This window comes from Sebastes fasciatus, chromosome 4 (genome assembly GCF_043250625.1).
Source record: "Sebastes fasciatus isolate fSebFas1 chromosome 4, fSebFas1.pri, whole genome shotgun sequence".
Classification (NCBI taxonomy): Eukaryota; Metazoa; Chordata; class Actinopteri; order Perciformes; family Sebastidae; genus Sebastes; species Sebastes fasciatus.
The window spans coordinates 13,459,034-13,486,947 of NC_133798.1; the positions used below are offsets into that span (position 1 = coordinate 13,459,034).

General features: G+C 41.1%; 1 protein-coding gene across 1 annotated transcript in view; it reads right to left on the minus strand.

Moving 5' to 3' along the window:
- Positions 1-27,914, minus strand: part of nrn1la (neuritin 1-like a) — a 75,604-nt gene that overhangs the window by 12,885 nt on the left and 34,805 nt on the right. Inside the window, exon 2 of the mRNA XM_074632115.1 lies at positions 10,011-10,161. Within this exon, the coding sequence (XP_074488216.1) occupies positions 10,011-10,161 (151 nt within the window). The remainder of the gene's footprint in view (positions 1-10,010; positions 10,162-27,914) is intronic.

Sequence of the window (27,914 nt, forward strand, 5' to 3'; positions counted from 1 at the left end):
GTAGTGGCCTTCATCAGGGTTGCCGTTTGACGTGCTTCAAGAAGGTTTCTTTCACCTTGTTGAGGGAGGAAAACCACTTTCTATTTTCTACCCGCACAAGACTTGATCTATATTTTGCAGCTATGGTATCTCAGCAGTAGAGGTTCAAGCAGTAAACGACTATTTTTATACATGTTAAACAATGTATTTCATGTAGAATTTGTGAGCAGCAGAGGCTTTTACAGATCTATAATGACAATTTCTTATAAGAATTGAAACTCTTCCTTCTTGCCCCTTAAAATAATTTATAAATCCACACGATAACCAGCAAGAGATGCACAACTTGGGGATATTATGCTGTCTTTGTTTGGCAGCAGTTTAAATCCTAACTGCTGCATCCTAAATGAGCTGTAGAGCAGAAAGTGACTTTAAAGTGAGGCAGAAATAGGAATAGAGACGCTGCAATGAGATGCAATGAAAGCATGAATGGCCTTATCTAAATCTGTAGAGGATAAAAATATAAAAGGCAAATAGAACGGCTGCTGTGGAAGAAGCCTGAGTGAAAGAAAACTAAACCTTGTGAGAGAGAGTTTTCTGATAACACTCGTTTTAGCGATCGGTAGACTCTAGCTTTTGTTTGTGCGACTGTAACCAAGGAAACACATTTGCCTTAACCTTTGGGTAAATGGTCTGAATGAGGAGTTTTCTCAGTTATGACTACATTCTGTCACACAGGTGCGACCTATGTATTGAGACCTGTGTATTGTGATATAATAGATTTTTTTCTATGACATCCTTCAGATGACAAACTGTTTAACGTCTTCAATCCCTCTGTGGTGATTTGGTATCTGCTATTGAGTATCCACACTCTCAGAGGGTCACTATATTTTTCCACTGCATGCTTAATAGATCTGGATTTTCTATTGAGTCCACCTCATCTAGTTTGGGACCCCCTCAATCAAAGCTAGTTAGAGCGGAGCTGGAGCGGAGTCCGAAGAGTTTGGTTTGGTTGACCGATTACAACAGTGGGCGGGTGCTGCAGCACAGCTGGTACGAGAAAAGTAAAGCGTTTTTTTTTTTTACATTAAAACACATAAAAGCATGTGGCATTAAAGACAAGTTTTTTTCTTGCCACTGTCACATAAGAATGCACGCACGGGGATCTCTTGTTGGGTCTCTACATTATAGAGTCCAGTGTAGACCTGCTCTGTATGAAAAGCGTCTTGAGATAACTTCTGTTATGATTTGGCGCTATGTAAAAATAAACTGAATTGAAATTAATTAAACATGTTCTAATAGAGACCCAGATAAACACCAAAAACAAAATGCACCTGAAAATAAGCATAATAGGTCCTCTTTAACCAAGTACTCATTTAATCCCAAACAATGATTTTTTCCTAAACCTTACCAGGTTGTTGCACCACAAAATTTTGACCAGAAATAATAACTTAGATTTTTTATGCCTTTGCTCTGGCATGGCATTATGTTTTCAGGTTGTCCGTCCCTCCGTCCTATTATCATGAACATGATATCTCAGGAATGCCCGAAGGAAATTTCTTCAACGCGTTTTGGCCATAACTCAGGCATACAACCGCGAGGTCGTAACACTCATTTGCATTTATTTATTCAGTTAATTATTCAGTTATACTATCTGTAATTATCACTTCACCAAATGACGTCCCAAATGGTGTTTCAAAGCCTTCCTCACACTGTCAGGAATACAGTTCTGGGGGTTATGTATTCAGTATGTATTATTATTAAAAAACATATACATTCTTTAAAAACCTTCCAATTATAATATAGGCTACCCACAATGTGGAAGCTTTCAACTGTAGAATGCCAAGTAGCTAAAACCCACAAATTCACAGGGGTGTACATAAATATGTAAACACATGAATCACAGTTATTAGGAGTCGGGGATTTCTCTTCACATTTACCTATGACACCTGCAACTATAAATACTACAAAATCACTATTAACTAGGAGTGTAAAAAATAACCACTTAGTATCGGAAAAAGAAATTTTTCTACATCTATACAGATCCACAGATTTGACCCAAATTCTGCATTTAATTCAGAAGAAAATCTATTTTATTTACAGGGACATGAAAATAGCACATTCAGTAGGACCACACTGACCCAGGAACTCAGGTCAACGATAACCAGTCAGCGCATTTTAGGGAAAAATTCATCCTCCTTAGGGATTGGCCAAAAAGTTTTCCAGTGTATCATTGCCTATGTTTACTATTATTGATGCAGTACACATACTTTTCTGGGGTGTTATTGATTCAGTATTTGACATAAAGATCGAGGAAATAACAGATTTTAGTCACACTTGTCACAAAATGTGAATTCACAACCTGGCAACCCAATCCTTCTTCTTAGCTATATAAGAATAGACATTATAACGGCTTATTGCTAATATGCAGAGTGATTTTAACATGAATAAACTTATTACTGATAACCTATAAACCCTTTATAACTTTACCTTAATGTAAATTGGTACCTACCGTATTTTTCATCTGAACCTCCCCAATTCTTTTTAAAGCTGCAGCAAAAGGTTACTGTTTAATTCTATTGTGCCCAATAACTCTGTATCTTTAGCCCATAATATTTCCTTTTCACCTAACCTCCTCCGGATCCACAGTGAATGATTGTAACTGCATAAAGCCTATTGTGAATATGAGGAATAAAAGCAGCGCTGCACTCCTGGGAGAACTCTGACAATGGAGCAGCCTTGGCCTAGATGCAAATCATATCCTCTTATTCAGACTACATTGTAGCATGTGTGTGTGTGTGTGTGTGTGTGTGTGTGTGTGTGTGTGTGTGTGTGTGTGTGTGTGTGTGTGTGCACGTGCTTGCGGATCTTTAGAGGGGCGCGCCATGCTACCTCCTCATTAGGTGGCTCTGATAGAGGCGCTAAAACCATGTTCCTGAGTGGAGAGAGGGAGCTGAAAAGAGCGGAGGGATGGAGGGAGGTGAAAGAAGACTAGAGAGTGGAAGGGAAAGAGAGAGCGAACAAAGAGGAAGAAGAGAGAGAGAGAGGGAAGCATAGAGGGATGGAGAGAGAGAATGAAAAATAAGAGAGAAAAAGTGAGGAAGTGAGGCGAGGACACAGAGGGTGTAGATTGGGGAGAAGTGTGTATGCAGACATGAGGATTGCGTGTGTGTGTGTGTGTGTGTGTGTGTGTGTGCGTGTGTGTGTGTGTGTGTTTGTGTGTGTGTGTGTGTGTGTGTGTGTGTGTGTGTGTGCACGTGCCGGTGCGTGTGAGAGAGAGCTCTTATGTCCCTGCATTAGGCAACACTCACACTAAGGTGGCTGGGTTGCAGGATTAGTAGTTTAATTGGTACCTCAAGGAATAGAAGAGATTTAACAACAGTGGAGTGGTACCACGGGTGGGCTGCAGGGCCATGGTGACACGCACACACGCACACACACACACACACACACACACACACACTCACACACATAGAATAACAAGTTGTTATTCTACTTGTGGGGAAGTTCTCTCGGACGGTTCCTTCACACTCATTTTAATCAAAAGTCACGGTTAAAACCAAACTGTTTCTCCATTTTTGAAAATAAGAACACTACATAAAATGCACACAGAGACACACACGCACACATCATTGTCTATTTATATTTCCTGGTTCACAATTACGTTAATTACACACAAATTTATTTCGTGGGATATACACAAATTACAGTGCATTACTTTTTGTCGGTATAGTTACGAACAGTGTATGAGATCAGCCTGTTAGGGTACATCCTCTGTGTGGGAGGGAAATCTTAACATTTTGTTCCAGTCCATCGGTGGTGGAAGAAGTATTTAGATGTTTAAGTAGTAATACAAAAGTGAGTGTAGAAATACTCTGTTACGATATAAGACCTGCATTTACAATTTTACTGAAGTAAAAGTACAATAGTATTAGCATCACAATATACTTAAAGTACCAAAAGTAAAATTACTAATTTTGCAGAATGGCCCATTTCAGAATAATATATACTATATTATTAGATTATAATTATTGATGCATTAATGTGTTCATAACTTTAATGTTGCAGCTGGTAAAGATGAAGCTCGTTTTGGATACTTTACTAATAGTTTATTTTTACCTCAAAATTATACTTAAGTACTTGAGTAAATGTACTTAGTTACTTTCCACCATTGCAATTCATCCAATAGATGTTGAGATATTTCACTGTGAAAACTTTAACCTGCTGGTGGCACTAGAAGAAAAATCAGATAATCACTAAAGTCATTAAGATTCATCCATTGGGGGGCATGAACATCTGTACAAAAAAAATCAGGGCAATCCATCCAGTAGTTGTAGAGATATTTGGACCAAAGCGGTGAACCAACAGACCGACATCACTACCAACCAAAGAGCCATGCTTGGCATCAAAAAGGAGGAAGCAACTATGAGAGGAGAGTCCAGTAAGTGCAGTTAAGCTTGAGCCAAGGTAAGATAAGATGCTCTATTGTTATTGTATGTTAAAGGGATAGTCTGGGGCGCCTGGGTTAGCTCAGTTGGTAGAGCGGGCGTCCATGTATCAAGGCTTGGTCCTGACCGCGGCGGCCCGGGTTCGAATCCGGCCTGTGGCCCTTTCCGCATCCACTCTCTCTCTTTCCCCCCTTTCAAGACTCTATCCACTGTCCTCTCAATAAAATGGAAAAATGTCCCCAAAAAAATAACAAAAAAAAAAAAAAGGGATAGTCTGGGTGTCTTGAAGAGGGGTTATGTGAGGTAGGTGTATTACTTACAGTAGATGACGATCGGCATGCCCCCAGTTTGGAGAAACAGACAGGAGCACCCGAGCAAAGCAATACAGTGCTGTGGACGGGGACGGCAGAAAAACCTATTTCAGCCACCTAAAAGAAAGGCTCACTGAAAAAAATCTGTTTAAGTGTACGCTATATTTAGAATATTTTCACAGCTTTATCTTGCCGTCAGACAGCCCTTTACTTCTCCTTTCCAACGGGTAATTGAACTGAAAGTGAAACTTATCTATGCTCTCTCCAAAGCCAGCAGGCTCAGATGACAAAAACAGTTTGGATACATTTTACTTTACGTTCAGTTCCGCCATCTGAAAAAATATTCTAATATAGTGTACACTTAAATGGACGTCAATCTTTTTTGGTGAGTCTTTCTGCCGTCCCCTTCCACAGCACTGTATTGCTCCTGTGCCGGTGCTCCTGTCTGTTTCTCGATGCTGGGGGTACACCGACCGTCATCTACTGTAAGTAATACACCTGCTATGGATAAGAACCTCATGCAACCCCACTTCGAAACACCCAAACTATCCCTTTAAACACAATGAAATTTGGTTTGGCAGCAAATATCAATGAGATGACTGATACTGCAAGGAGAGGCTAGGAGAGGAGGATATATGCAGGATAACTCCATTAGGTTTTCCTCAAGGACTATAATGTTTAGCTTTGTAGATCTCGATGAAAATGTGTCTTGAACAAAAGGAAAATCCTCCCTGGATACCCCGGAGTTAGTTTCACTGAGTCACACGGTTAGCTGAGCGACAACACTTCCCTGGGAACTACCTAATGTGTGTAAGCGGTATTATATAGAGCATGTATGCTGTCGCTGCCTGATCACACTCTTTAGTTTGCAAAAGCCTCATTCATAATGCAGCAAGAAAAGAGTGCTTGTGACAATTCCTGTTATATTGCATTAAATAACAACATAACCTCTCACCTCTGCAGTATAGCAACTTTATTTGAGTGTAACAGCTACTTTGACCTCTTTGGTTGACCCCCACTGTTCCCATTATGTGTTTACAGTCTGCTGTGATGATTGGAGTTCAATTTAATTTTGGTACTGTACAAATTTCACTCGACAGAAGCTCTCAGATCAGCGATCCTATTCTAAGACCCTTCACACACTAATGGCTCCCTTCCCTGGTCGAGAGGATACGACTTCTCTGGAAGATGGATGACAGAGGTATGTATAAATAGAGTGGTGAGCGGAGATGACAGAGAGAGAGGGAGGAATGACGAATGGATACAGGATATAGAGAAAATGGAGTGGTGAGGGAAAGAAACGGGGGGGAAAAAGAGAAGGGAAGTGAGAGATGTTCTGCATCTTTAATCAGCGTCATCAGGCCTCCAGCCCAAACAATGAGAGGCTAAAAAGAGAGCTGCAGAATGAAGATATGCTGGGAGAGGAGAAAAGGCAGCGCTGTTCGGGATTAAGTGTTCAAAGTTAAAATCAAACGGAAATTTTCTGAGAAATCAGTATATCCTTGGTGCATACTTTGACTTGGATAGCCTACTTATTTGTTATTTTGTCATTTTTATTTGTTACCAAAAAAAATTAACAGAATTTTTCATTTGATAAATTTCTTTCTGCAGTGACTGATTTGATTGGTTCAATATCTGTGAGTGGGCACTAAAAGTAGCGTATCACTTAAAGAGACAGTAAGCAGAAAACTAGACTTCTGCACCTCCTCATGGCTCTGTTTTCAGGCTTTAAAAAATCTAGTCTGTGACGGGAGACCGGCCAATCACAGGTCATTTCAGAGAGAGAGCGTTCCTATTGGCTGTTCATCCAGTCTATAGCGCATCACAGATGTTGACAGTGCGTCCTTATAACACTGGCTTGGCTGTCAAATGTCAACGCTGTCATAGACTTTTCACTTTAGATTTCCACTTTTGAGAACTAGAAGAATATGAGCAATAGCTACAGCATCATTACAGTTTATATTTCCTTACACTAAAATGGTGGAGGTTAAAATCACTCAGAAAGGTGCTGTCTGTAGCATTTTTTAACATCAGGATCAAATTAAATGGGATACCTTTGTATAAAATAAATGATACCCCGAACAGGATCAGCGCGTTGGAAGTGATTTCTCCTTCAACTTCCACTGACACCTGGCAGAGTTGTGGCAATCTAGCAGTCATGCTGCATAAATCACTGCAGTCACTCTATTTGTCAAAGACTCAATATCCCTACAGTCCCAGTCAGTAAAATCATTTTTTTAAAATGTTATCAGGGAGTTTATTACAATCTTGTGCAAGGGGAGTTCTCAATGGAAAAGGAAATTTTTTGCAACAATGAAGGAAGAAAAGAAAGAAACATCAACAGTCTTGATGTCAGTTTGGTGCACCAGAATCTTCAACATCATGCTGTCCAGCCCAGTCGCACAGCAGTTTGTGAAAAATTCACAAAATGTAATGTATTGATTCATGTACATAAACACGAATTTCACGTTTTTTTCATGATGGTCAGCACAAAATCAATTCGTATGTAATCCACATAATTGTGAACCGGGAAGTATAAACAGCAGCGAACGCTGAGTAGGGAGGAGGTTGAGGTGGATGGGTGGGTCAAAAAACACAGGACAGGACCAGAAGTTAACGTTGATTTATATGTCACTTAACTTCCGTACTTAAGTTACGGCACTTACGGAGTTATTTTAACCCGAACTGCAATCTTTTCTTAAACCTAACAAAGTTTTGTTACCTAAGCCTAACCAAGTCGATCTATTCCTAAATCCAGCTAATTAGTTTTATTTTGAAAAGACTGGAGCGGAAATTGACACGTGCGTCACATGTTACTGGACATTCTTAGGAAAAAGCACGAAAAATTGGTTTTTAAAAGTTGTGCTGAGCGTCACCAAAAAAAAAGGGAAATTCATATCTATGTACACGAATCAAATAGATTAAATTTATTTATTTACTATTTCACAAACTGCCGTGAAACTGTGTTGTGCTGTCAACTGCACAGAATTCCCCATCCTTTACCTTCCCTATCCCATCCTTTACTACAGCTTCACAGAGCCTCTGACATGGCTGGAGACTGTGAGTCTTGTTTAAAGGGATAGTTCGGGTGTTTTGAAGTTGCGTTGTATGAGGTAGTAATCCATAGTCAGTGTATTACTTGCAGTAGATGGCGGTCAGCACGCCCGCAGCATTCAAAAACAGACAGGAGCACCGGCACCGCAGCAAAGCAATACAGTGCTGTGGACGGGGACGGCAGAAAAATTTATTTTAGCCACCTAAAAGAAAGGCTCACCAAAAAAAATTGATATCCATTTAAGTGTTCACTATATTTTCCGACAGCGAACTGACCTGGAAGTGAAACGTATCTATACTGTTTTTTGTCATCTGAGCCTGCTGGCTTTGGAGAGAGCATAGATAAGTCGGAAAGGAAAAGGAAACGGCTGTCTGACAGCAAGATAAAGCTGTGAAAATATTCTAAATTTAGCGTAAATTTAAACAGATATCTATTCTTTTAGGTGAGTCGTTCTTTAAGGTGGCTAAAATACGTTCTTCTGCCGTCCCCATCCACAGCACTGTATAGCTTTGCTCCGGTGCCGGTGCTTCTGTCTGTTTCTCGATGCTGCAGGCACACCGATCGCCATCAACTGTCAGTAATACACCTACTATAGATAAGTACCTCATAAAACCCCACTTCAAAACACTCAAACTATCCCTTTAACAGAAAGCCTGTGTTACAAATGGTGCTTATGAAGGATATCTATGACTCTGATGCATTAATTTTTACCCTTTTTTTAAATTATGTTCCCCTACTTTATGGATTGGCAAATCTGAATTAATGGAGTACCTCTTTAAAGCAAGCCGGCAGATTCCTCTGCTTCTGACCTGGAAGCTCATGTCAAACATATTGTACAAGCAGCTAATGGTCTCAGCAGTGTTCACATTTATGTAGGTAATAACGCTGCCGGGTCTAATTTAAAACGTGTAAATGTAACACCTTTAACATCGCTGCCTCCGGTTCTCTCCTCTGCTCTCTGTCTGTGTCATGGATGTATAAAGAGCAGAGCAGAGAGGCCACAGCAGAGGAGTTGAGAGGACGGGATGAAGCGTTCGCTTCGGCTGCATTCATTCAAAATCCGGCAATGCGTCACCTTCTCACAGGCTGTGCAAAGGTGTTGGCGTGTTTATTTGTGCTTTAGAACGTATATAAAACAATCAAAAAGTTATGTTTTATTTCTCTAATTCACTCCTTAGTGTTAAAGTTTAAAGTTCTTGTCAACGCCACTCCCTCTCTTCATTCACTTTCTAGCTTGTTCGACCACCACTGCGTTCTCCCTCTCGCTCTTTGAGTCGAGGAGGATGGGGCATCTTTGAATGGTTTTGTTTACAAACACCAACTGACAATGATGCAATCAATCGATTAAAGTATTTAATCGCGATTAATCGCAAATTAACCTCACATTTTTTATCACAAGTTTGGAGCGTTATTTAGCTTCTTTGGTGACAAGCTAGTATGACATGGTTGGTACCAATGGATTCCTTAGGTTTACTACTTTCATATGGTGTCAGTATCTTCACTCTAGTTTTAAAACTGAGCTTTACAACCTCTGAAATCGCGAGTTGTGTTAATGCGTTAAAGAAATTAGTGAGTTAAAACAAATTTGCATTAACGTGTCATTATCGCGTTAACTTTGACAGCCCTTATACCTTTTAAAATCAAATTCTATTTTTCACTACTACTCTACTATCACTCATGATGATATTTCCGATTATCCCGATAATGGAAAATCACAGCTGATCAATTATTGAGTGTTTTTTTTATATAATTTATATAATCCTATATCGCCCCATCCCTTATGGTAACATTGTCATCATTTATTAATGTTCACACACAGCTATTTTAGGAAATATTATCCGTATAACTGCATTTGAACAGGTCCTGAGTAAGTCCAGTGGGGGATCAGAGAGCCATGACTTCGATCTGTGGTATTGTACAGAAGCACGTGCCCTATTGATATCAGGTAGCAGACTGACTTTCTGGAATTGCAAAATGCTTGTCTAAACTTTTCCTTCCTTGCATACTCAGTTCCAGCTCAGAGAATATGTGCGGCCATCCCCAGAGAGCTGCTGTCTTTGTTTCTAAACCCTCACCCCTAAAAGTAACTGAATACTCAGTGATACTGACCTAACTGCCCTGCAGGGTTTAGAAATGCATTTTTAAATACTGAAACTCGGCAGGCTTCCTATATAACGGCCTCAGTGCTATGCGGCACTGTATGAGTGTGGTTACACCGACCTGCAGATGGAGTGTATCTCGTGTGTGTCTTCATCCTTGTGGGCGCTGTCCGCGAGACTGTCGCCCAGAGCCATCAGACACTGAGCGAAACCCTTATAGATGGAGTGACACCTTCTGGCTGACGATGCAGCAACAGGGCACGGGCTCGGCACTGGAGAACACACACAAGAAACCACACAGAGAAAAGATTAATTGAATGCTGAACTCGCTGTGTAATATGAACTGGGTAATCGATCTGAGCAGGAATATCAATGCAGCAGTTGACAATAAATGTATTTGTTACTCTTTGTTAATGGCTGCAGCTGTATAGGACCAGACTGACATGACATGAAGTGTGCAGATAAAAGAAGAGTGTCCGTCCAGTGACTGACTCTGATGTCTGTGCAGCTTTCTGTTTCAATGATAGACTGAGAGGTTGAGTATTATCCATCATACATGCAGAGCTACAGACAACTGTGGGTCCATCTTCAGTCCTTTCCCCTCTCACTCATTCAGTGTTTAAAGTCTACTGCTGATCGATTGCTCACATCAAAGATGAGACATGTCAAGGCTCGTTGACCAGGAGATGGAAATACAACAGAGGAGAAATGTATTTATTTATCCTCAGTGATCAGATTCTGTTCAGAGCAGCAACACACAATCATGTTTGAGGGCAGCAGCCAAGACCAAATCACCTTGACACACCGTTATATAGCTCTATTCAAAGCCACCAGACTGCATTAGTGCCAACACTCACATTATTCATAACAAGGGCTTTCAAAGTTAACACAACAATAATGCGTTAATGCAAATTAGTTTTAACGGCACTAATTTCTTTAACGCAATTTGTGAATTTTAGGTTGTAGCGGGCTCTGTTTTAAAGATACTGGTATCACGTGAAACTAGAAAAACCTAAGGAATCCATTGGTACCAACCATGTCGTACTAGCTTGTCACCAAGGAGGCTAAAAATGCAATATTTTGGTGAGGAAAAACTGTCATGGCCATATTCAAAGGGGTCCCTTGACCTCTGACATCAAGATATGTGAATGAAAATGGGTTCTATGGGTACCCACGAGTCTCCCCTTTACAGACATGCCCACTTTATGATAATCACATGCAGTTTGGGGCAAGTCATAGTCAAGTCAGCACACTGACACACTGACAGCTGTTGTTGCCTGTTGGGCTGCAGTTTGCCATGTTATGATTTGAATATATTTTTTATGCTAAATGCAGTACCTGTGAGGGTTTCTCGACAATATCTGTCATTGTTTTGAGTTGTTAATTGATTTCCAATAATAAATATATACATACATTTGCATAAAGCAAGCACATTTGCCCACTCCCATGTTGATAAGAGTATTAAATACATGACAAATCTCCCTTTAAGGTACATTTTGAACAGATACAAAATGTGCGGTTAATTTACGATTAATCATGATTCAATATTTTAATCAATTGATTGCACCATTGTCAGTTGGTGTTTGTAATAAATCGCAGATTAATTGCAGATTAATTATGGAAAATCATGCAATCTTAATCGCAATTGACAGCCCTAGTTCACTCACACCTGTACTTAGAGGTGTTCACTCGTGATCGGATCACCCAAGATGTATGTTAATGCCAGGTCTGAACAGGGCCTAAGTCCAACATTCACTCTCCTTTTAGCTCTGTTTTGGTCTCCACCAACTCCTGTGAGAAATATCTGTTTCTTTAAAGGCTAAAAGCTCCACTATGTTCACCAGCTGGTACTTTGTCTATTTGTTGTGTGGAGCTGAGCAGGTAGTGTGCTATAGGTTTTCAACGCTCTTTTTGCTGAAAACAGCTGACTGCTGCAGCCAAAAATGACACAGATGAAAGCCGCAGGTGTGAATCAAAACAGTAAAGTCGGGGGTCGGAAAATCCAAACAATGAGATGAAAGAAGCAAAATCACTCTGTAGAGCTGAGGGGAAACGCAGAGTCAGGTGCTAATTCTCTGTGGGTTCGTCACTACAAGTAAACCCTTTCACATTACACATAGACATTTGATCCTTTGTTAATATCGAAATATGTATTACTGCAGCTTTAACATTAAAATGTAAATGCAGTGCCTCTAAACTCTACAAGCACTAACTACAGAAACCCAAATCAACCTTAAGAAAAGGATCCAACCAAGAGCAACAACAACAAATCTGTCAGGTGTCAAGCTGCTCAGGAAACATCTTTTCAGTTGTCAGCATGGATTGTCAAAACACTCGCTGACGGAGAACAAGCAAGAAGACGAGGTGCTTACTGTCAGTTCTGAGTACGTACAAAGATTAGGGTAGGAACGACAGGACGATCTGTGCTTTGGCAGGAGAAAGGGGAGTCAGATTTTCATATTGGAAATACATTTTAAAGGCAGGTGTCAGGAAGTAACGAAGGTTACATACACCTACGCTTTCAGGTGTTCTTCATAATGTTGGATATAGTCATTTCTGATTTGAGGTCAACTGTGCACAAACTGACGGATCATTTGTAAATTACAGTACACCTTACAGTATCTTGCCGTAATGTCTGCAGGCTCTTGACACAATCGAATTCAGAAACTGTGAAGGTAAGAAAGTAAAGTGTATTAATCTAGCAGGATAGGTAACTAATTACATTAACCACACAGTCACATCAGATGAAACCAAAAGATGAGTGCAATTACAGGCCCATTCAGGACAGGAGACCACTTCTTGTTCATGTCTTTATGAAACTGTAGAGAAACCCCCATCAAAGCTTCTCAGGATTTCAAAGTCAGGCACTTAAGTGCACACTTCATGCATGCACAAACATACACACCCCTGAGAACCCAGCCTCACAAGTCATTTACTTTGTACATGGCTATTTACAGCATCTCACCAAAGCCCAAAGCTGTTTGTTGAGTCAGACTTGAGGAGGAGAAATTTTGTCCAGAGAGATGCGTATTTGGTTGATGTATTTTGAAATAATTATTGGCAATCATTAAATCGTTTTGGTGTTATACGACCATTTATAGATTGAAATGACAGGGAAGCAAGCTTTAATGTGCACACTGCAGAGACCCAGATCTCTTCTGGGACCTGGGCACCACTGTTTCATTAGACTGATCCTTTCTCATCTTTTAAGCAGCAATTGAATGTAAATCAGAGGCCTGAGAAGACTTCGAGGAGCGGTTAAGTGTCATGAAAACAGAAGATGGAATTATTCCATCAAAGGCTTTTAAATTTTCAATCTCGCTTCCTTCATTCAACTCAAAGCTTCTTCACCTTTTCTCAACATTTTTAGCCTTAGCCTGGCCAATGATTCAAATAGGTGTTGTGCATTTATGGCTGGTTGCTGGTTGGAAAAACCACCAATCAGATTTTTGTTGGCTGGATTGAGAATGAAGGTGTCACCTTCCTGTGCCAGAGCCAGAAGAATGGCAACAGGAAAACCCTGTTTTATAGAAGTTAAGTTTTTCTACTGTAATACTAATTTGTTTTCCCAAATCGTGTGGTGATGGGAAACTTGATGCCTGAGACCCGGGCTCACATCATGTCCCGTGTGAGGTTAGTTTTGAGCTACAAATGCACCGATGCCACATCGGATATCAGGCCGATACTGACACAAACAGCTGGATTGGGTGTCGGCAACAATTCGGCCGATCCATTCAATTCGGTTTGTCCAATTTTTTGCTGCATTAAAAAGGTTTGAATTGAATTGTAACCACTTTTGCACAAAAAATTATCAAAATGTGGGAACAGTTTAATCAAATTGAGGGAACAAATTATATCTTGAAAGCACAAATTAGTATGGACACTCACAGGCTCTGTACATTCAACTAATATGTTCAGTATTAACATTTTGCAACTTGCCAGATACATGAATTAACCATGTTTCCTCATTATGTTCATAAAAAAACATAATCCGAGCAGCAGTACATTAATGTTGCAAATTAGCATGATATAACCTCAATTTCTAGTAGACTGGTTTGGACAGGAAAATGCCAAGTATATGGCAACATTTGACACATAAAAAATACTGTCCTCATAGTAAATTGCTCCCACAGCTTCCATCTTGACTGAAAATGATGTCTGCAGGACAGATACATCACTTGTTACTGATGGATTAGAGCAAAATATCAACTCTCCCAAACAGGAATCAGCTAAGGAGCAGGAATTCAGACTGAATGATGCAGTGAAACGAAATGCAATTCAGTCTGATTATCTGGATGGGTGGATGGATGAATAGATGGATAGATAGACTTTATTGATCCCTAAATTGGGAAATTCTTGAGGCTACATTTCCTTTCCATCATGATTTTGATGTAGGTGTGTCAGTAGTGATTATGTCCCTGATAATGTGGGAGGCAAGAGAAGTTGCTTCAGATGGAGAAGAGACAGGTGATCAATAAATTATCGTTGGACTGTCTGATGTGTGTCTAGAAAAACAAAATCAACTCTAACTTGATTGGCTGAAACAGAAATTAAAATATTCAATAAATGATTGACACGAACTTTTCTGAAATATATCTGTTTTAAAGATGACACACGTATAATCCCTGTTCTTACTTTGCTTACTTTGAGTGATGGAGAAGGTGGAGACAAAAGGACGATGCAGTGAAAAGTTTTGTCAGCTTCTTTCTTTTGCCATCTGTTGCTTATTCCTGTCTTTCTTCTATTTTAATTCATCCCTTTACTCATTCATCTCAAAGCTCCTGTCTCATGACAGGCAATGCACACCAATGACTACCTGCCTGTTACAGTGTTTGAATAGTTATCACATATACATGAGGGAGGGGTGATACCCAGTGGGACTCACTCTCAATGACAAAAGAGCAGATGAAAGCTGTGATCTTAAATTTAGAAACAGATCCGTTATTAACAGGAAAACAGCTTGACTTAATTGACTTCTTTCATATTTATCTTTACCATTCATCACAACTCTGTTCACTTAAATCATTCAGTGTTCTCACTGGTATGAGCCTTTATTGTTTATCATGCCAGTTATCAGTTATGTAATAGACTGACAGTGGTGGAAGAAGTACTCAGATCCTGGGCGGGTCCATCTGCGCTCTATTCTGTTTTTTTCAAATGGAAACGCCCACTCAGCCATTAGACATTGACAGCCCTACAAAATACTTAATTACAAGTCCTGCATTTAAAATTATACTTAACTAAAAGTACTATCAGCTAAATGTAACGTTACTTACAGTATCAAAAGTATTCTTTCTTGAAAACTGCCCCCAGTGACTGGCATATTATCACCTATTACATTATTAGATTGTTAATACCTGTCATGGTCTGGCTGTGCCAGAGCATTGAACTTTTTCCTCTTTGTTATAAATTAAGATTGTTATTAGTTATGTTAATGTGATTTTGGTTTGTGTTGGGTTTGGTTTCTTTTATATTATTTCATTCCAGTGTTTCCTGTTTTATTTTGTAATTCACTCCTCCTGTGTCTTGTCTGGTTTTACTTCCTACCTTTGTTTGTTTTTCCCGCCTTTGTTGATTGTCTGCCCCGCCCTGATTTGTTTCACCTGTGTTTAATCACCGTCTTGTATTTAAGCCTGTGTGTTCCCCTCTGTCTTTGTCGGTTCGATTGTCGCTCCAGCCCCGTCTACCTGGTCCTCCGTTTTGCATGTTACCTCCTGCCCTGATCCTGGTGTTCCTCATGTTCCCCTGGTTGGTGATTTTTGGTTTTGTTCTCAGTTTTTTTTTTTTTGTTGTTTGTTGGATTTGTTCTTTTGTACTTTGTTCCCCTCCCTGCAGTTTTGTTTTTAGTATGCCTGTTGGTTTTTGTTGTTTGGATTATTCAGCTGGATTTATTAAAGCTCGCTTTTATTTAAAAACTACCTTTTCTGCCTGTAACTCTGCGTTTGGGTTCCCCTGTAAATTCACAACCCTGACAAATACCGATGTATCAATGCTTGAGCAGCATTTTGCTGTTGTAGCTAGTCAATATGGAGCTACTTTTAACTACTTTAATATTTATGTTTTTTAACTGCCTTTAATAAATACCATTCCCCATATAACCCGGGCCACACCAGGAACGTCAGAAGCGCGTGGCGGCAGCATTACCTGTTGTTTTTTATTCTGGCGTCCATGCTAATATGTACAACCTATGTACCAGTCTGATGTACTGTATATGTCATGGCTCGACATAAGAGGCCAGTTGACGGGTAACGGTTAGCTCAGATATGTCTGTACTAACAGCAGGACAGAGAGGAGCAAACACCGTAGAAGATTTTAGACAGCAGAGGTTACAGCTAAACGTGGTTTAAATGAGCTTTGGTGAATTATTGGGAAATGGACGAAACCAGGTTACGTAGACATATGTATCCGCGCTGCTGCGCTTGCAAATTTTGGGAGCTGTAGTTTTTTCTGTGCTCACAAAGTTGTTTGACTTTGTTAAAATCTCAAATGTTTTGATTTCTGCAACTACTGTATGCCAATTTGACTACGAATACACTTTTCTTTTTCAGAAAGACAGATGAAAGAAATCCTGAATGAGATATTGCATTTAGTTGCAGAAGCGAGTGCACAGAGGCTGGAACTCTCTATGGGAGAGGAAACAAGGAAATAATATCTTCTAATCTTAGCTGTTTTGTGAAGTATTTGATGAGTTCACCTCTTTGAGCCTCAAACAGTTATTTAAATGAAATAGGTTCGAGGGGACATTCTTAGAGGAACTGCTAACAACTCATAAACATCTGAAACGTGACACGAGCCCCAATTAGACACTGCCTTTTGTGAGAAGCCACAAGCCAAAAACTGATTCAATCTTTAACAATGTAATTATAGTTCTTGAGTAAATCCTCAATCCTGCTGCCGGCTGTGCCTACATGTACCAGGATGCATTGTGCGGGAACGGCGAGTTTGCTGCATCTGATAAATAAACAAAATAAACTCACAAAATGTCAATGAAGGAAATATATTCTTACACCTAAACAGAAAAATACAATTGTACACCTGAATTCAAGTTTCTCTCGTACACCAAACTGAGACTGGCTTAATTGTCTTGTAAAGTTATCGTAAAACACACTTCATTCAAACTGGAGAAAAAAAGAATAACCAAACCCGTCCTGGTTAGTCTTTCCATTCCAACAATCAGCAACTCTGGTTTGATGAAAATGTGAAGGTTTTTGACTGAAACTCTGCAATTTTACATCATTTTGGACCATTGTTATTACTAATTAAATAATTATTTTATTATTTACACATATCACAGCCTTGTCTGAAATATTTGCCCTCAAAGAGCAGATTCAGAAAACTTTTAAATAATGTTTCATTAATTATATTTCTTCATAAATGAAAAAAAGTTATGACGAACAGTTCACTAATTATTTTATATTATATTATACACGCTGATTCCCCCGCTGTATCTCTCTGCCGTCCTGGTGCCCAAATCACTGGTCTTGGTTGTCTTTTCCAGTTTATCTTCGGGATCCTGAAGATCTCCAGCACACCTCTGTCCCAGTGAGGAGGAAAACTTTCATGCATAGTAACGCACACACGGCCCGCTCTCTCTGGGTTGTCGTCAGCAGAATGATTACGTTTCTGTTGGCATCGGAGGACATTTTGAACGAAGGCTCCACAAGTTGGTGTTTGCTCTCGGCAGCTCAGGATCTTGAGGGTCCCCGCCGGCCATATCCTCCCCACTGCAGCAGCAGCCTCGAGCGGCCTCTCTCAGCTGAATATAAGTCAGCCATAACACTGTAAAATGTACACTGTGAAACCCAAGTGTTTTAGGTGTAGCTAAAGAGTTACACAGTCCCAGAAGACCCTCGTGACTGGTAACACAAAAAGCTGAGACAATGTGACTAAAGAGTTAGCTCATCCCGGAGGAGCCTCATCGTGACTTGTTGACAGACGGCTCTCTGGAAGAGCGAGATCATTTTGGAGCTGGTAGCGGCCGATTTTTCACGGAGCCAAGATGGCCCTCTTCAAGGGTGTGACAGGCACAGATGCATCATGTCATGATTAGTGTACAAGACGGTGAGGATAACGCTCCTGAAGAGGGTGACTGTGCCAGAAGTGGCTTGTCGTGATGAGTAAAAGTCAGAGTGGAGCCACGGCTGGAGCCTGGCAGGTGAACAGGAGATGCTAATTGGGTCAGACACTGTATCACCACAACTGTTCCCCCTCTCCCCAGAGACCTGCTGTTTAATATTTAATAAACCAGACCTTCTCCCACCCCCTACTCTCTCTCTGTTGTTCTTTTTTCTCCAGGAAACTATTGATTTCAGGCAGGGTTGTTCAGAGGGACTGAAGATTATTGGCTTCACTCATCTCCATCAAGTTTTAATGAAGACCTGAGGAGGAATAATGGCTGGAGAAGGAAAAAAGAAGACAGGTGTGAGAGAAAAAGAGGTGGAGATGGAGTTGGCGCGGGGAAGAGAGAAGAGAGTGACCAAGAATGCTAGACGTAGTAATAACAGAACAAAGGAGACGCTGAGAGACATTTAGGAGATAGATTAGGCAAGTTATCCTTAATAATCTGTACACAGACAGTTGTAAAAACGATGTCAGAGATATTTTGTATCCATCTGCCCTGCACTTTCTGCAGCGTTGGGCTACAGCGCTGGATGCCGGGTATGGTCGATGAGCACAGGTTTTGGTTTTGGTCTCTATACGGGCAAATACCAAATTTAGCAACCTCACCGTGCCGATAAAACTCCTAGATGCTACACATTGTCACTGCTAGCCAGGGCAGGAATTTCACAGAGGCCATGAGGTCCATGGCCGCCGTGCCCTTTCAATTTGTCTCTCTCTCAAAAAGTGATGGTAGCCTGGTATGATCAGGCTATATACTGTATATACAGTATATCCTGCTAACAGGCATTGCATGTGAATATGGGGGTGGTAAAAGGAGCTGGTTTTGGGTGCATCCCCTTAACCAGTGAAGGAAACACTGTGCTTCACGCCGCGGATCCATCAAAAATAGACTAGGCGCATTTTTATAGCGAAGCTCCTGAAACGTGCCCGCAGCGTGTCTGGTGGAAACAAGCATTGTCTGGAGTGGCCATTGTCAGCGGCTGTGCAGCAGCTGCGTACAGTGGAATCTGGGGGGTAACATTTGTGTCAAATTATTGGCATAAATAGCCCGGTTTTCTCGTGGTTCATACCAGGCTTGAAATTGAACCCAACACTGTCTATGTGTGCAGCGTTTCACTTGATGCTGCCCTAATTCACAATTACAACAAAAGACACTGTCTAAATACTGTATTGACAGGAAAGAGGCAGGCGGGGCATCAAGGCCAATGTGGCCGCAGGGCATATAATTTTTTGAGGGGCAGAAGGCCAAACTGAAAGGGCAGAGTGGCCATGGCCCTCATGACCCCTGTTTATGGTACACTATATTTTGCACCTATTTTCCTATTATACCAATTCTTCATACTCCCTCAGATGCTCCAGTGCTGTTCAGCTCCCAGCTATACATTTATATAGCGCTTTTCTAATCTTCCGACCACTCAAAGTGCTTTACACTACATGTCAGCATTCACCCATTCCCACCCACTGACGGCAGAGGCTGCAGTGCTCACACACACACCGACGACAAAGCCGTGAGAAGCAATTTGGGGTTCAGTATCTTGCCACAGGACACTTTGGCATGTGGACTGAGGAGCCGGGGATCAAACTGCTGATCTTCCGAATGGTGGACGACCCGCTCTACCTCTGAGCTATAGCTGCCCCCATACAATACAGGTTGCAATAAAGGATGTTGTCTCTTTAACAGTAGTACCGTTTCGAAGTGCCAACATGCTCGGAATTATAGTGGGAATAGCCTATGTATATATGAATTATATCTAATTCAGCCCATTGTAATGATTAAATGTAAATCAACAGGGTATAAGGTAGTCCCATGATGCACTGATTTGAATTTCTGCATTTCTTTGAAAGAAGTCCTCTGCAGAGGCCAACAGTTCTGTATGATTATCTCCACCAGCTACGATTCAAACTGAAAAGAGTTCTGGTGCAGTTGGGAAATCAAGGCAGGGAAGCACATCTGTTCAATTGGCAGGAATATGTTCTTCTTGTTTTGGCTTGTAAACTAAAAAGATCTGTTTGATTTAGCCTTTTCCACCTCATGCTGAGGACACCGGGGGGTCTGACAGGGCGGCGTAGTTTAACTCTAATGGCTCGGTGTTTTAACACTGTGGCCTCACAGCAATAAGAATCTCCAGAGTTGATCGAATGGCCTTTACTGTATAGAGTCCATATGTTCTTCTGGATTCTCTCACATGAACACAAGTATGTGAGGATCCTGCAGATTTTCATGTAACCAAATAGTCCCCAGGATCAAAACTCAAGAACTCAAGGCCCCTTGAGTTCAGTCAGAGGATCACCAATGTCAATGGGGTTCATTCTCTGGGTAGCATGAATGCATGTACTAAATTTCATAGCAATCCATCCAATAGTTGTTGAGATATTTCAGTCTGGATCAAAGCGGTAGCTCGAATGACCGACATTGCCGCCCATAGAGCCTCGCCAGCTGGCATGACTGAAAAGCAACAACGCACAGATGTAAGCACATTTGCTGACAATCTCGAGGCTTGTGTTCAACCAGTCAGTGCTGTTCAGCCCTGAGAACTACGGATGTCGTGGAGCTGAGCAGACGTGAATGAGCTGAGCTCTCTAACGGACCCTCTTATCTAAGTTAAAACAACGCTGAGGTGGGCCAATTTAACCTTAAGTGATTAACTAACAGATGAGGGATGGACCGTCCCAACGAGGCTGCTGGTACTATGGGTGACGTTAGCCCGACATGCTCCGAAACAGAGAATTCAGTCGGCATGCTTGCTGTTCTAACAAGGGAAATTCAAGAGCGGAACAAGACTCTCTCACAGAAAATCAAATCGAAATCTGTGCAACTCCAAACTTCCATCAACGGAGTGAAAGCTACCTTGGAGGGCTTGCTAACAAGGGAAAAGGAGGCTCAGTAACGCATCGGTGACACGGAGGACACCGTTAATGGGCTCGACCGACTGACTAAGCAATTACAGAAAGACAAAAAATGGATCAAATGGAGAATCACAGCAGGCGGAACAATGTTTGTGTGGTGGGACTAAAGGAAGACAGCGAGGGCCGGGACCCTCTCAAGTTCTTCACTGAATGGATACCCAGAGTACTGGGTGCAGACCTCACCGGACCGATGGAAATTGAACGCGCCCACAGGATCCTGAACCCCAAGCCCATTCCAACCGACTACCCGAGACCTGTTTTGATCCGGCTGCTTCGATTTCAGGACCAAGAAAAAATCCTGCGACTTACTAAAGCAAAAGGAAATATCGCTGTTGACGGCTAGTCAGCTTTTCCCCCCGATATGAGCCCAGAACTAGCCAGGTGTCGCAAACAGCTTATCCAAGCCTTAAAGGCAATGAAGGAGAGGAACATCGCCTGTTACCTCATTTACCCTGCACGATTGTAGGTCCAGTGTGAAGATGGACGAATTTGCCTATTTGACACAGCAGGAGATGCGTTCAAGTTCCTAAAAGAAATGGACCGGGCTTGAATGAAGAGACACCATCCATAGGGACGTTACCGGCTCAACTTACTGGATTAGTGTCTAAAGTTAGTAAAGGAACTATTCTTATAGGTTTAGCTTGCCTGTTTTCATGCCCCGGCACAGATAGTTCCTGGGCCTTCAAAAAGTGCTACTTCCAGATCAGAAACCTGTTTTGGATTAGAACTGTGGCCCAGGAATCAAAACCAGAGCTAGATTCATGCAGATGAAATGCAGGTAAAGCTCCTAAAAAGGTTTCCAGAAAAGCTCAAAAAGGGCCAAGAGTCTATTTGTTACTAAATGATGATGTGGTGTGCATTCAGTTCAGGGTCTCACCCTGATTCTTGCTTACTGAATGCTGGGGAGGGCTTCATTCCCCTTTAGGGGGGGTGAACAGGTAAAGAAAATAAATCATTGAATGAGCCCAAGACATAGCCAACTCAGAATTTAAATAATTTGGGCCCATAGAGAATTATTAACGCTCTTGCAGGACTTTCCCCATTAGTCAGTGGCAAGACTCTGCCAAGGTTAGTGCAGATGTGTGATCACTGTCTGAATTTGAATGGACTTCTTCTACACTAGCAGGGCTGAGGAATTGTAATCGGAATATCACAGCTTTCAAAATGTTGCTTCATGGCATGAAGACATGGGATGACAAAGACAGATGCTCATAGAAAAGAAACTGAAATGTGGACATAAACACAGAGACAGAGAAGAGAGAGAGAAAAAAATCCCACTTGAAACTAAATGCTTATTAGAAGTATAACTCCAGCTGCTGGGACACATCAGTGCTGAGGGGAGCAGGCAGATCAATGAAGGGACAAGCTGATCAACTGCTTCTCAACCTGCCTTGATTAATATTTGATATCTGAACTAAGACTGAGCCCAGGGAGAGAGAGAGAGCAGTAAGAGCAGGGAGGTGGAGTGACTGATTGATATGGACAGCGAGAGAATTCTCCAGGCTTCGCCGACTTGATTGCGATCGAAAAGAGATAAAGGGGATAAAAAGAGATGAAGAAGTGTAGAAAAGCTGAAGGGGTTGATGAATTGCACTGATAAATAGCATTTGTTTGGCAGAATTGCTTAGGACTATTGATGTCAGGAAATGTTACTCTCGCTGCACCTAATACGGTGGGATATAGTATCTGTATGACAAATGTTAAAGGATAAGACAGGTGTTATCTAATATTTGTCTTGTTGTCAATCCCATGAAAAGACTATTGTGTTAGTCCGTCTCTCGATACTTTACGACTTCCCTACTCTGTCTCCTCCAGTACATTTATTCCTACTGAGGATGTAAATCTTTAAAAACAGGTCACAAATATATAGTTTCCTTTTTCAAAAAGGAGGAAATGATGTACTAAAACAGCTGGGCACTGTAGTTTTTGCAATCAAAAAGGCAAAATTGGCAACAAATTTGGCACTGCTCAGGAGGTGATACTAAATCCAATACTAATAGTACTAATAGGTACTTTTTGGGAAAAGAAACTTCTTTTTCCACATGGCAACATTTCCAGTAGTGAGCTATTTGTTCCACGATATGTTCGAGCAGCGCAACAAAATGCTCCAATATGATTATGTTGCATCCAATCTGTTCTCTCCCTTGTTTCTTATCGTTAACTCTCCGTCTTCTGATTCAGGAGAGACTCAAGCAGCGGGCTGGTTTGACGGGACGGTACAATGTGGCCTTTTTAAAGAGGATCTATGCTCATTTTCAGTAAATACTTGTATTTTGGGTTTCAACTAGAACCACAGACTGTACATAGGACGTGGACGTAGTCACCGTGACATCACCAATTGGTTTGTGGACTGCCGTTTTGAAGCCTGGAGTTCGGCACTTCGGTCGTCGCCATCTTGGTTTTTGGCCGTCACCATGTTGTTTATTTGCAACCAGAAGTGACACAAGAGCTAAGTACAACCAAACGCTTAATAAGACATTTTTACGCGACCAAAATGTTACAATTAACTTTCATGAACTGAAAACACACTGTTAAAGGGATAAAGTTGAAAGACGAAAACACGGACAGCTCCCAGACCGGACAACGCCATGGTAGCGACCGGTCAATCACAAGGTAGCCACGCCCTAAAGCATACCCTGCTTTACGGTCTATTTGACTCTAAATGGGACCATAATTTACTAAATTAATATCCTGCTGTATTGAAGAAGACTTGAAACTAGCGATTGAGACCATAAACTCATGTTTACAATGTTTACTGAGGTAATAAATCAAGTGAGAAGTAGGCTCATTTTCTCATAGACGTCTATACAATCAGACTTCTTTTTGAGGGCGCGTCAAACTTGCCATTATGTAAATTTATTACACGGCTGTGTTAAATACACTATTCTGATTGGTTCGTTCTGCGGTCTGTAATTTCTGTATAACATGTGGGTCAGTCCACATCATCAAACTAGCTAAATATAAGCTAAACAGCAGTAGGAACAGTTTGTTGCGCCCTGAGTGAAGTGACTCATTCATGACAGATTGACGTGATGTGTCACAATCATATATCATTTCTATTGGCCCAAAGCTAACGTGGGTGGGAGTAATGGACACAACATGCTTGTTTTATTGGCACAAATGGACCCCATCTGTAGATATGCTCTTTTTAATGATACAGCACAATTTTATAATTTATAGCAAATTATTTTGCGGACCCCCTGAGTGAATATCACGTACCCCCGGTGGCCCCCGGACCACACTTTGAGAATCACTGGACTAATACACATTTGGTATGCTACAGTAATGGGTACTTAAGGTAGCAGGAGGACATATGTGGAATCATCTCAAAATATTCTACAGAAACATGTCACCCAGTGAAACAGTGTGGCTCATTGATGTGTATTTAATAGTTTTTGGACAACAATGGAGCTCTATGGCACAGAGGAATAATATTTATCAGACTTTGCATACAAAGACAATGTTTGTTAATGGGATCAATATACTGTTGGTTTAATGGGATTTGTTGACAGTAACATCGCCAACCTTATCCGTTAACGTTGTTAACTTGTGACCTGGACAACTACCCTGAAGCATCCTAAAAATGATATATATGTGTTTCTATTTCTTGAACTCCATCAAACACTTCTCTCTTAAATTGTAACCGTTTCTTTTTTCTTATCTGAGTGTAATAGGCAAAAGTATTTTTCTTTGTATTTTCAAAAGAAAAAACTCTGAGGTCAGTGTGTAATGTATCTTCAAGAAACAAAACTATTTCAGTAAGAAATATGCAGTGATACAGCGCAATGTGATTTATGTTGTTGTTTTGAAAGATGTGACACATCTGTTGACCTTTGTGTGGTGTTCACGTTTATTAAGATTGTTTGTGAAACTCAAAAAGACTCTGTTCTTTTTTAATGTCTTTGATTTGTTGTCGCCGAGATGCCAGACAGCTCACCTTTTCCCCTCGCATATTCCACCGGCACTTTGAAATGCATCTGCACTTATTAAAAGGAGTTTCTGAGAGTAAATTTTTTATCATGAAAGCATGAAAAAGTATATGCTGGATTCTACTTTCTCTTATTTTAAGATTCGCCCTAACATGTCAGTTTACAGAACGACTGTTACGGCAGCATTGCTCAAATATGAGATATGAGAAGGCCTTAAACATATTAAACGGTGATGTTAAACATATTCTGTTTTACCCTCTGTGGCATGTTGACTCACTTATAATGGACGCCTGTAATCATACAAAAGAGCTATTCATTCCATAAATCACATTATTTAGCAGCACAGGATGTGATTACACCCAGCTACCCTGATAGGTGTTGTTGGGTGTGGTCAGAGGTGTGCTGAGTTGCACCTGTAACCACACCGCGTAGTTATGTTCAAGGGGTCACCACAATCAGTAAGGCTTGTTCTCTGGGGACTATGAACATCCACACAGATTTCATGGTAAAACAGCCAAGTTTACGATTTTGGCTACAGGAAAGCTTGTGGATTGTTAAAAATGAAAAGGCTTCATCCTCTAGGGAGCCTGAATGGGCTCCTACATTTTTTCATGACAAATATACACAATATTTCAACATTTCTAGTGTACAAATGAGCATTTGTGCTGATGGTGTTACTACAAGAAAAGTCAAAAGGTCGCCAAAATCATTTTCATCCCCCGGGGACCCTGAATAGGCCTATTCACAGAAATATTCATGAAAAGCTGGCCAGTAGTTGTCCATCCTTAAGCCACAACCAGAGCAAAAACAAGGACAAGAAAGGTGAGAAAATCCTTAAAAATTGATTAAACCTGTGTTCTGTTCTCTGAAGTGATGCAATCAAATGAGCTTGAAGGTCAATGTCAATTTAATTTGCTTATATATCAAACCAAGCAAGTGATCAAAGTAAAGCTTTAGGCCTGAAAAGACTCACTCTAAATTATACGTTTGGTTTAAACTGAAACAAATCCAACAAACGGGCAGCAGCATGGTGGGTTTCACACCCGACTAAGCGGAATAAGCTGCCAGTCAACCTGAAAATCAGATTCGGAAATGCGTGGTGCTGGTACTACTGTGTAACTCCCTTAACTCTGTCACAGCCAACAGGCATCACCATCAATAGGCTAACCAGTAATATGAAAGTGTAGTGATTTCCCCTGCTGAAATTTCTATTAAGTGTAATCTTTACCTTTTTTTTCCACCAATAGACGCTCACACAACCAAATATTGGGCTCTGTGTTTTGATGTTTCATACCAAAATGGTCCAGAGCTGCTCACCAGGGGGACTCATGAGACATGAGCTAAAAAAATGTACTGTAATATTAGGGTTTTCCCCACCATTATCACTTTAACTTCCACAACAGTGGACATCCAAAATGTCCTTTTCCACCTTGCAACGTTATTAGCAAGCTAACAAGCTGGCTAGTGGTTTTCAGTTTCTCAGTGCAGATCGGTTATCTTTTTTTCTGTGGGTTTGTGCGTTCCATGGTGTCTGGGTACTGTAGCAGTCTTGGCTATAGTACTCGGGGTGGGGGAAAAAAATCACGCTTTTTTTATTGCAATTTTGAAATAAATTTTTTAAAAGCCAGAATCAATATATTTATTTCACTTGGGTCTACGCAGAGGTAGAAGGAAGTTACCACTTTTTCAAACAGCCCCGATGGAGCTGACCATGGATGGATAAAGAGAACGGAGCTGATGTTGCTGATGATGAAGTTAGTGGAAGTATACACGTGTGACTACGTCCGGAGAACTGAAAGTCAGCTAGTTGATGTCAAACTCTCTTTATGAATCTCTGCTGTTCTACCAACTCTACCAGTGTTTTGTGCCATATTTTCAGCTCAGGTGTTGTTTACATGTGTGCATGCAGTGAAAAATCAGCACAGTTCTTCTTTTCCCCTTTGCTCCACTTTCAAAGCGGCATGCTGTGTGGAGCAGCGACTACACAGTGGCGCCCCGCTGACAGCACCGATTTGCCATGCTGCCATGTTACACACTGAAACATCCAATACATGAGATAGACTCACAGTCTCCATAATGTAAAGTCTTTGGGAAAACAGAATGCAGATGGCGTTGACCAACACCCACAGTAGTATACACACACACACACGCACACACACACACACACACACACACACACACACACACACACACACACACACACACACACACACACACACACACACAACGTACTGATCTATTCATGAGTCTGGTCGTGCAGAGGCTGGCAAGATCACTGCTGACTGGACTGAAATGCTGCTGATGCCTGCTGCTCACCTCACCTGACGAACACACACACGCAAACACACACGGAGCAGAATCTCAGGGGAACACATTCAAATTGATTAGACCTGCAGCTATTTTTCTTCAGATGTCAATCCATCCTTGAATGATGTACATGGCTCCCTGCGACCGCCCCGCCTCCTCCACACACACACACACACACGCACACAAACACACCATGTACTGTACCACTGAGTGTTTATATATGATGCTATGGTAACTTTCACTATGGAAACTTTGGCCTCTGACGTGCCTCCTCTTGAAAACATGTGTAGAACTAATGATGGTACTCAGGGTGAAGAGGCCGCATTGCGTGAGAAACAACGTCCCATTGAGACTGTTTACATCAATGTGTGTGCGTGTCTGTGTGTGCGTGTGCGTGTGTGTGTGTGTGTGTGTGTGTGTGTGTGTGTGTGTGTGTGTTTTCTCATGCAATTCATTAAAAAACTAAAGTAAGGGAAAATTAATGTATGCATACGGTATATACCTCCATGCATAATAAAGCAGCAGTATGCAGATTGGAGCAAATATGATTAAAAAAGTTATTTTTATAAAAAGGTCACTATAGTGTCCCTGACAGTAGTGCATGAGACAGGTTATCTGAAAAAAATCATGTACCTCTGTGTCCTCCGGTGCTCCTAATGGCATCTGCAAGATTTCACAGACCGGAGGAAAACAACCAATCACAGCCGAGCTGGAGCCTTGCCATCTCTGAACAGCTGTCAATCACTCGTGAACTCCGATCA